The sequence below is a fragment of the Ciconia boyciana genome, chromosome 7, assembly GCF_034638445.1.
Source record: "Ciconia boyciana chromosome 7, ASM3463844v1, whole genome shotgun sequence".
Lineage (NCBI taxonomy): Eukaryota > Metazoa > Chordata > Aves > Ciconiiformes > Ciconiidae > Ciconia > Ciconia boyciana.
Window position 1 is genome coordinate 60793623 of NC_132940.1, and position 11521 is coordinate 60805143.

Below are 11521 nucleotides of genomic sequence, written 5' to 3' on the forward strand. Positions count from 1 at the left end.
ATTTCAAATAACTCTCTCATTATTCTCCTTCAGGGTCACAGGACAATAAACATGACTTTCTCATCTACTGGGCTCTCCCTCCCTTTATTTTTGCTATTTTTCTGATTTTTTTTTTTAATATTCTCTCATAGAAAAAGATGCTTTCCGAGAACAATGATGGAGATCTGCATCTTTATTTATGACTTTGTGAATCAGCATCTGGGTGATAGGAAGTGAAAGTTGCTCAGCTAATTACACACGCTTGATGAACTGCGTAATAACTGCTGCAGCACTGCACATTAATTGAATGCATATAAATGACAGCAGTTATTCTAACTTGAATGATGTGTGAAGAAGTGACGTTGCTCACAGTACCCTGATTATCTTTGTTTCCAACTTTGGGAATCCAGCTTAAACAACTGTATCTTTACAGCACTGAGCAAAAATTCCCCAATAGAAAACATTAGAAGTTGCCTCAAAGCCTGACACTTTAAAAACAAATTGCCTTAAGTCACTGAAAGTGAATTTAGACATCTAAAAAAGCATACTTTGAGCAACTACAGTTAACAATTAATAATTAACAACTACCTACAACTAACAGTCAGTAGGAGCTGTAGGAGCAAAAACCTTGGACAATAAGGCCACCTTCATTTAGATGCCTAGAAAAAGCTAAATACAGAGTTTACAGAGTTGAACTTTGCCCAACTCTAAACAATTTCCTGCTATGACACTTTCCTAAAATGTATTTGCTCTGGAAAAATAGGGACATATAGCAACTGATATAAAAAATATGGATTACAGCTAACAGGCAACCACGTACGTCCACACTACTTTGTTTACCCTAAAAAGTATTTTTAGATTCAAAAGATTCAAATGTAGTCCAGCTATTAAATAATACATTATTTTAAAGAAAACAATAAAGACCAATAATTTCATGTAAAACAAATGTGTAAAGTAGTACAAAGTTAGTACTTTACACTAGTACCAAATACCTACTTTAAATCAGAACCAAAATATACCTTCTATATCACATATCAATTGCTTCAGGAATTTGCAAATGTTCACAAAGAAATCTGCAAATTCTCCCATACTATCTAACACGAAAAGGGCAGAAGCCAAGTTTTCAAAGCTTCCAAAAGCAGCCTAGTTTCCAAAATACAATGCCACAATATTTAACATTTCCCTACACCCCTGTTAAGAGATTTTCGGCTTTGCAAAGAGAGCTGTAATCACGTAATAAAGGAAATCAACGCTCACTTTTAGAAGCGTGTAAACGAAAAAAAGTGTTTCACGTCTACATTTCAGGAAAGTTAACACTGTTCCAAGAAAATAAGGTATATCACGTAGAAAGTCAATGCAGATTTTCAGCTCTGCTTTACTATAGTACATCATAGCCATTATGCTATACCAGTGGAATATAGAGCTGTGGAGCCGTGCCAGCAACTTCAATGGCAATAGCACGAGGCCCCAGGCATATAAGCTACCTCCTATGTATGCATATACAACATACTGTATCTACGTACGAGTGACAGACACTCCTCTAAACCACGAGGCCAAGACAGAGAAGCTGCCAATAAGGTCAGCATGACATAGTGCAACAGAGATGATCAGGTGCAACTGAGTTCAGACTTTACAAATGTTATCTTCTCATCTGCTTTACATGGTCCATCTCTTTAAATGCCTTTCTGGCTTCATTAGGACAAGATAGTCCCTAACAGTTCACTCCACAGCATCAGCAAATCAGCCTCTTTCAGCTGTATTATTTGTTCTTCCTTTGCACGGTTTTGATCTTTCCCCCATTTTTTTTTTTTCGTCCACTTTATACATACCTCCTTTTCTACAAATTTTCTTGCCGGGTTTTCTGGCACATTCCTTGGATATTCTTTTGACTGAAAAATGAATAGAAGACTAGAAAATAACATGGAGCTCCATCACAGACAGTAGGAGCATGCAACACCACTATCTAACTTAAATATGACCTGCTTTATTAGGTGCGGAAGATTCTCAACTCGCTGTGCCTGCACATGCAATGGATAAGATGTTGATGCATCTTCCCAGAAGTCAGTGGGTGGCAATGAGAATTAGGTACCAACTTTGACCTAAAAATACACGTGCTGTGGGAGAAAAAAATGAGTGTAGACAGAAAGGAAAAAAAAAAAAAAACAAAACAAAACCACCAACCAAAAAAACAAGGACAGATGCATACACAGAAAAGCAGCATGCATACATATAATATGCTGGCATGCAAACAAAGAAAGCCATGCATGCTACCAGTACACGTGAATTAATATTGTTAGAACATAGAACAGGAAAATAAAAAGATCTCCCTGTTTCGCCTGCTATTAACTCACCATCCTCGGTTGGGACATAGATATTTAAATAGAGGCAGTCTTCATTCTGATCTTGTACATAGGTGGAAACTACATCCAAGTTATTAGTAAACCACACGGGAAGCATGACTTCAGGCAACCTGCCTTCTATAATGTTCTGGGGACACACTGGAGCAAACTGAGTGGTATTTTTGATATCTGCCCAGGGAGACGGAGGCTCAGGAGGTTGAAAGCGGCGCTCCCCTGTTGGAGGGGCAGCGTACGGAACCCCAAGAAACTGAATAACGGGCCCCAAAATTTCATTATTAAGTTCCTTCTTAATCCCTCTTATCTTGCCAAAGTTGGTGGTCACCACTGGGTTGGTATCATCCAATTTTTGGGAGGACACAGCTGCAGCGTGAAGCAAAAATCCAAGTATACAAAAAGCAAAAGTGGCATTCAATCCCATGTGTAACAGGCGGACTATCATCGCTCTCCATACACAGTTCAGCCACACGGATCTTGGAAAGGCCATGGTCCCACATTAGTTGTGTAACTACAATGAAGCAATCTGATTTGTATCCACTGGTGTAAAAACAGGGCAACTGAAGGAAACAGATCAAGTTTCCTAAATAGGCGCCTGTCAGAAAAATCTCAAAAGGCTTTTCATGCGGTAAGTATCTTCCATTGATTTCACACTTATTGAAGCTGCATCTTCACTCAGCACTATTTATCAGACTACATCCTATTGACAATTCTGTTTTCCATAGCAGCAATATGAAGAGAGCAGCCATTTACTGCAGAATCCCCTCTTATAAATCAAATCCAGTTAGCCGCAGGTCTATATCCTGGAGAAAATGAAAATAAATCATTAGTATGAAAGAGCTAATATGAGCAGAGTGATAACTAGATGTTTCACAAGTTATTTACATACATTAATAGTTACTAGAGTCATGTAAGTCAAATTGCAGTAGCTTATGGGTCCATGAAATGGCGGGTGAAACACTGATTACTGGATTATCTATAATGTCACCTGTTGAATTTATAGAGATTTTTCAGAAGAAACAGGACTCAGAGAAAACACATTTTTAAAATTCACCTTTTTAAGAATAAGCAATTTGCTGCCAGGCTACATTACCTAAGTGTTTATGTTAATATTTTATTTAACTTAATCAGCTCATAATCAATTTTCACCTTGTTTGCACAAGTTGATTTATCAAAATGAAAGTAATTATTTCTTAAAGCAGAAGATAGTGAAATTAAGATAGACAGGCATACCGAACACTCAAATACATTTTATTTCATTAAAAGCAGATTATAATACATACAAACATTTTTTTGTTCATTTTAAAATACTTCTGATTAAAACGTTGAGGCAACTGCAATATATTTGTAAGGATAACACGAATTACTGTGCTTATTCATGATAACCTGAATTACCATACTTCATATGGTTTTCTTATTCCACAGGTTTCTGACAGCTGATGATCTACAGAGTGAAATGTTCACATCAATGAAGGACCAAAATCTGCTCCCACTGAAGTAAATGGCAAACTCTGAATTTGCACAGAAGTATAACTGGACCTCAGTGGTTTGTTTTTTTTTTCAAAACTGATTTGGAAAAGGGTACGAACCGATAGTTTAGGGATGGAGCTGTATATCACAATTTTTACTTCAGACCAATCCTGCATTCCTTATAAACTACTGACTTTAGTGAAAAATGAAAATGCATTATGAATGCACTCAATGCCTACCACCCTTAATTTATAACATAAACAATAAACGTTCCCATAGGACAGTAGAAATCTTATCTTTCATATACCCACATGCTGACTGAACAATATCCTAGAAAAATAATCAGTTAGGATCAGAGACTGTATAATCTCAAATTCCAGATTCTATTTTCAACTACTTCAGCTCAGAGGTTGTCACACAAGGCTGTGTTCCAGCACTTCTGAAAATTGCTCAGTGCATATCATTATATCTTCCATATTCATGTTAAACATATTTCCAACATGACTTACAATATCCTATTATTTAAAATGCAGTGTTATACACAACATAGCAGTGTAATCTTACACTCCCTATTAAGCAGTGTGTAATGCACAAGAAATGTGTTTTGCTTTGTATAGGAAACATTTTAAACCACCTGCTTTTGAAACAGCATTGGCAGCTTTAATGAGAATTGTTTTTTTATCATGTCTATACACATTGTAGAGAGAATTCAAAAGAACGGCTTGTCTAATAGTCAGACTACCCTGCAGTTTGGGTTATTAAAAAGGAGATTGTAAAAGCTATATAGGACAGCAGGAGATTTGGTTCATGTCTAGTGTTCCTTTAGCTCTCAACAATCTATCTCAGGAGGCAATAAGGAGATAGATGAAGCTTTTCCACAATTTTCTTTCTCCCTTTCTTTCTCTGCTAATTCTAACACCTTCACTGTGAAACTGCATTAACAAACAGGCTTATATCCTTCATTCTCCAGCTTCAAATTCTCAGCATTTGCTGGAAACAGACCAATTTAGCTACAGAAAATAATTCCCCAAACTCAACGTACGTGTTTGCTTTTAGTTTAATAAACTTACACAGAATGGCATGCAAACAATTGCCTCTTAGAAGGCTGTTGCTTTGCTACATTTCAAATTTCAAAGGTAGTAGGATATTACTCGAGAAATAGTAAAGACAGAGCACGTAGACGGGTGCTGGAGCAGAAGGCACCTAGTACAACTTTGCTCTTCTGAGTTGATGTACAGTAGGTCATGGAAAGATGGAAGTTTATTCCTCAGTGGTATTCAAAAACCTCCACAAATTTAAACCTTTTCCACTAGGTCTTAAAATCCACGTTTGTTTGTTGGGTTTTTTTCCCTGTCAGGAATGGAAAAATGTACTGTCTCTTCTGTCTCAAACTCAAACTTGTAAATAGCAGGAACTTAATCTCAGGAGCCCTCCTGCTAATTTACATGGTCTGGGGAAGGTCTGAGGACAAACCAAATTCAACACAGCTGCACCAAACAACAGCATCCTTCTTCATTTCAAGCTGCTGAGTTGGTTCAGTGTGGAAAATTACCAAGATGCTACTAATAATTCATTTAGCACTTTCACTCTAAAAGTCTTAGACCTGCTTTCAGATCTAAGACAACTTTCTAATACACTTTTCATACCGAAAATGGTAAATTCAATGTAAATGTAAATTCAAAGCAAATCCTAGAGTTGGGCTATAGTTTTAAGCTTGTCCATCAGCTGTTTTGCCATTGCAGCTGAACAGCTCTCCTGTGACTGAAAGTTCTGGTTTGCCTCCCATGGAGAAAGTTTTTACTCTAGGACAGAGACAAGAGGCTAAAAAGGTAAGAAAATAACTCAATGCTGTGTTTGGCTATTCTTAGTTAATTAACTATTGGGTAGTAGCTAGCTTCAGTGAATAGTTTTATAGGCTATACAGAGCAGTAAATTGTAAAGCACTTGCAGAATTGGAATCAACAGATTTTCATTGTATTTGTAACTTGAATTTTGGATTTGCCTTTTTTTTTCCCACAAGCCTTTCTTTTTAAATGGCTAAGTAACAATTTATTTTTGAGACTGAGAGGTCAAACGTTCAAGCCTGTCACCAGCTGCCCTGAAGCTATAACATTAAAAACACAAATTCACGCAAATAAAGAAAGAGACTGAGATTACTCAAATCTTTTGAGACTTTTATGCCAAAATTTTATTTCCAGCACTAGGTGGAAAGGCAAGCAGGGAAGCCAGCCTGGAGCATGTCTTACTTGTTGAGAGTTAATGTTGGACACAATTTTCCTTAGTCCTCCAGCAGGTGATCTACATCGGACTTTCCCTTGGTATCTGGACTTGACTGAACAGGAATCAGTGGAAAGAAAGAGAAGCAATAAACAGGAGCAGGAATGATCAGGGAGGTGCGCAGGAGAATAAACTAAGGAGTAATGATGATCAATTTGGGGCAAGCTTCAGCATCAAAATATTGTGGATCTGAGGAGGAGGAGAAATATTTTCAGATTTTAGTATTGTCTAGATGTGAGGATCACAATTGTTCCCTGTGGTAACACAAATGAATTCTACTGTAAAAGGTATTTGATAAAGTCTTTCATGGTCTTTGGAACAGTCTATGCTATATAGAGATCTTTTCTATCATCTATTATTTTATTATCTTCCTTTCTGAATTTCAATTACTTTATAGCTCAGATTCTGAAATACTTTAGAGAGGCATTTAGTATGCCGAGGAGTGAACAATCCAAGATAACTTCAGTGCATCTTTGCATTTCCAACGACATAGGGCATTCCACAACAGGTCACATCTGCTGCAAACTGCAGCAGCTAAACTCCTCTTTGTTACTCACTCACAGAGCTTCAAATCTTAAGGGATGTCTTGAACTGCACCACCTGTCAATAGCTCCGATGGATTAATAAAACCTTTGGTGGCACCCAAGGCTTCTGGCCATATGCCAGCTTCAGCCCATGTAAAGGCATTGTTATGATATCTTTACACCACCGGCTGTTTTCTTTTTAGCTGAAGATGTACTCTGTGATTTGATATTCATGCTTAAAAATTCCTTTCCACCTCAGTTTTGCTAGTAAATCCCAATTGCACAAACATTCATAGAAAGTGATTGTAAGAGTTTTGAACACCACACAATGCTGCTTCTTTTCAAAACACAAATGCTATTTTGCAGAACCAACTACATTTACATCCATTTTTACTTACAACAGTCTCTACTTAGAACTAAGAGCCCAAAGATGTTTCGTGTCTCTAAAAAGAAATCCGTGTTCTAAAATACGCTATGATGCCAAACAGGAACGTGGCCAGCAGAACAGAAGCCATTAAAGGAAAGACTCTGACCCAGGGTGAACAACTGGGTCGGTGTGACACACCAAATGTAAACATGATAAGACAAATCCTCAGGAGATGCATCACAGAATTTCCCATCTCTTCTTTCACATTTCAAGTTAGCAAAGGGCAGTGTTGTGTCAAATACGGCATATTTGCTCTCTATGTAGTAATAAAGATTTTGAAACAGACCCTACTCTTGGGTATTTCCATAAATACTTGGTGAAGGGAAGGGATTTACATGTATTTAGTTCAAGAAATGAACTATATACATTTTAAAAAACACGTGTATGAAATGATACTAGAGAAGACTGCACTCCTGAATATATATGCCTAAGAAGGGAGCAGCTCTGGTGGGGTTTGGTTACCTCCCATGTGCCAGCACCCCTCAACCCGAGAGCAGCTACAGGCCTGGAGGCTTCAGAAAGCAGCTACAAATCCAACCCTACTGAGATGCACAACCTTTGCTGACATCGCCAGCAAAGGTACGAATAAGACATTCTGCTGGTGGGTTCACAGTCCCACCCCACGTTAGTATGAGATTACAAGTGTTATGCTACATGGGTCCACGAACAACCCAGTGGTAAAGATTTCCAGATGCTACAAGCTGTGTAAATATATCACTCCCAGATCAGAGAGACTGATTCCCCAGTGCCATTCTCACATCCACCTCTACTTAATATTATGTTTCGTACACAAAACCTTACAACCAAATTAGTAAAAAATACAATATTTAAATAGAGTATTCAAACACAGCGTAGCACAAATTAGTGAAAAGTTGAATTAAACAGTGTAGATGTTATAAGACTCTCTTAAATTGTCATGCATTTTTCAGCTTCCCTATATTTTTGTTCTTCCTCATTAGTGGGAATATTCACTAATGCTAACTCATTATTAATTAGTATTTTCATGATCAAAAGATCCCTTTAAATAATTTCTGCAACTTAGTTTGCCAAAATAGGAAGACTTCTGATCGTAATTTTCTATTAAGCTGTTTTTGAATTAGACAAATTAAACCTATGAGAAGAAGAGGGTCACTTAAGTCTTATTATCTTCCATTTACTCATATCAATAAATCATTTTCTTAAAATAGTTCTACTTCTTAGCTGTAGTAATTGTTTATATTACCAGAAGCTGGCTACAATTTTTTAATGTGCACTATAGCTGTCTGACATTTTGCACAGTAAGTAGGTAACGAAATGGTGATTTTACCCATAACAGAAAGAATGGGTAACTCTGTCACTTATGTGTAAAGTTTTAGACAGCTAAGTAATACAGATTTAAATTAAAAATGACAGATGCACTGGTTTGGAATATAATGGGCACTGAAGTGAACCTTTATTCCTTTTAGCAGCTTACAGTTAACCCTTAAATGGACCACACATTATACTCACTTTTGAGTACTGTAACTATTCAGCTAAATGATCAAATGGCTATTCTGTTGATGGCAGTAGTGTGCTTCAGGACATGAAGATTTTTTGACCTACTGTAGAAATTCAGCTGAACTCATGTTAATCAGAGGTTATACCAGAGAAAAAAATATCCCAGATGCTTCTCATTTGAGATCTTCAGTATTGAAATCTGAATATTGTATACCATAAAGTCAAGTGGATTTAACTTGCTTTGATTAACACTTTATGAAACATTCACGTGCTTCCCCTCTGATCACTCTAACAGAGTATACTAGAACCCACCCAGAGGCCCCTGAAACTAAGCGTTCTTTTATTGTCTCTTGCAGGTGAAAAATTAAGCTGTAGAATTAGTAACAAAGTTTGTTACCTGATATATATTTGTGGCTAACCCTTGGTTCACTGGGGTTAGTCACATGAGAAAAGTAAATTGGATTTTGTTTGCTACCTTTAATACAATTATAATATCAACAATAATACTATCTTTAATGCTAGTTCATCACCTAAGGCAAGCTTTCATATCAGATTCATAAGAAAAATACCCCTTTTTTATTTTCCTATTTTTGGGGCATTAGGAATTCAAGATTTAAAAAGCTAAAATACAGTTATTACCATTTCTTGAGAGACAACTCTGAATACTAAGATGCTTGAATGAACTCAGATTTGTCTATGAATTGTTCTTCTCTCTGGATACCATACAATAACAGTTCCAAAGCATACAAAACCCTTGTTGTAGAGTTAGATCAATAACTAGCTCTTCAATAAGATACATTTACAAAAAAACCAACAAAACAAAAACAAAAAAAACCCCAACAAACTTCCTTGTGGCACAAAAAAGAGCAAATGCTTTTCTTACTTGATCAGATTCTGCTCTCAGTTCCATCAGGGTAATTGAGCTCAAATTCCAACTCATCATAAAATCCACAGAGGTATAAATACAATTTGTTAATCACAAACCCGACATCTCTAACTCAGCTTCAAAAGTGCTCTTGAATGGTGTTACCATGCTTTCCAGAACTGTAGAGTGCACACTACATTTTGAGTGCAATATTGGCATTATAGGGATCTATCAACTTGAGAGTCCATTTCCTGTGATGTAGCATTCTGTACATCTGTGACTTTACTTGTATTTGTTCCAAAATGAATTTCATGCTTAACTTGTTTTTCTTAATTAAACTTCCTTTAGCAGTTTCTAATATGTGCATTATTAAAACTCATTAGTCCCATTCATGCCTGCCTGTCATTTTTGGCTTCACATTCATGTATCAAAGAGCTCTGTTGCTTTATATAGGAAGCAAATTAAATAATAAATATGAGAACTTGAACGTTTTACGAGTGTCAGTATGAGAAAGTGGCTGCAAGGCCCATAAGGTTTCACACAAAAAAAGCATTACAGCTAAAGCTAACATGCTGACACATCTCTGATCTATAAAGTCTACAGTAACAGTAGCAGTAAAGTGTTGTGCCATAGACGGGGAATTTTTCTCTCACATGAAATAGAAATAGGATATAGCACAGACTATATTTACTGTTGTAAAAAAATTTCAAATAAAATTTCCCAAAAGCGTAGAATATAACGCCATTAAGTGTCTACGAAGATTTACTCTTTCCATCTGACTTCATGTGTAGCTCCTATTATTCAGCTCCTTGTCCTGTTTTCACTTTCTACCACTATCTGTGAGAAAGATACTTATTTAAGTTATAGCAACTAGTCTCAGGTCTCCCTGTGGTCATGTCCTGGTCATGCTGACCACGACGCCAGAGACAGAAGTGTTTCCTAACCCAGCAGCGGGGTCTCATGGCGACTATTTCAGGGCCCGAGTCTCTGCAGAAATAAGCCATCTTTGTGAAACCAGTTGAAGAAACAAAAGCTCCATCCCACAATGCCTATTTTACACAGGTTTGAGGATGTCAAAATATTCAGTATATCTATGTAGTAAGGTTTCTTCTCAACAAGTTGTCGTTTTCTCCTCATGAATATTTCTAACGCTATGTGCCTACATAACACTTTACTGCTTTCAAGTACTTTTTTGGAAACTGGGGGACGGGGTTGGGAAGGCAGAAGTTAAAGACTGATTTTAAGTTCAGATATTGAACTTAAAAGCTTCAGACAAGATGGAATTAAATAAAAGTATAAAATACAACATAAATGTATTCCCCTCATTAAATTCCCAGAACCAGTTCAACAAGTGGGCTAATGGCATCTCTAGGCAGGATGTGATTGAGGAGATTCAGAAAACATATTTTTAAATTGCCATTTAAGTTCTCTGCTTGGTTAAAGGCATATGAGTCACTTGAAATATAATATTTGTAAGTGTCCTTGATCACTTTTACGATTTTACAGTCACGTGTTGCTAATTTCCGAGCATTATATTCTCCCTTAATATGGTGCAGAAGACCTAACCAAGCATCAATGGAAAGTAACAGACTACCCAAAGGCAGCACTAAAACTGATTATGCAGAAAATATTATGAGGACAAAACAGAAGAATTCAACAAATGGGAGAAAGGGAACTCCAATTGCTTTTCTTTTAATGGCCTCATCTTTTATTTGCCCACAGCAGTGGAAAAAGCATTTTACACTGATATATGCAGCCCAGACCTTTACGTAGCCTGATTACCATAAGGATATTTACAGTAGAGACTGTGCCCCATGGCTTCACGCAGATGCTGTCCCTTTACCCCACCTTTTTTTTTTTTAGTGAAAAGTGCCACGTTAAGAGTGGGTGTGCAGGAAAACTTGAACATGGTACTAAGTAGCCAACGAGTCACTTTTTATCTCTGGATAATACACAGCACATCATTACCTAGCAATTAATGATTATGAAAACAAAGTCTGTTGGAAAACATGTGGGGTCTTCAGAGGCAGGTGGAAATGTGGAGCTGAGTCACCAAGAAGTCAACACAATTTCCCCTTATAATTGTGATAATTCAATAGTCATTCTGGGGAATGTAATGTCATCATTTGTTATTAAAACTACAGGATGT

The 11521-nt window shown here is 36.9% G+C and overlaps 1 protein-coding gene across 9 annotated transcripts in view; it reads right to left on the bottom strand.

Annotated features, from left to right (window-relative positions):
• Positions 1–3058, bottom strand: part of NLGN1 (neuroligin 1) — a 315178-nt gene extending 312120 nt beyond the window's left edge. For 4 of the 9 annotated variants that reach the window (XM_072867354.1, XM_072867353.1, XM_072867352.1 and 1 more), the window contains exon 1: positions 2331–2823. In XM_072867354.1, the coding sequence (XP_072723455.1) occupies positions 2331–2823 (493 nt within the window). Of the gene's footprint in view, positions 1–1808; positions 1869–2330; positions 2824–3006 lie in introns of those variants that run through there. The other 5 variants (XM_072867351.1, XM_072867349.1, XM_072867347.1 and 2 more) reach the window with 2 other exon arrangements.
• Positions 3059–11521: the final 8463 nt, after the last annotated feature.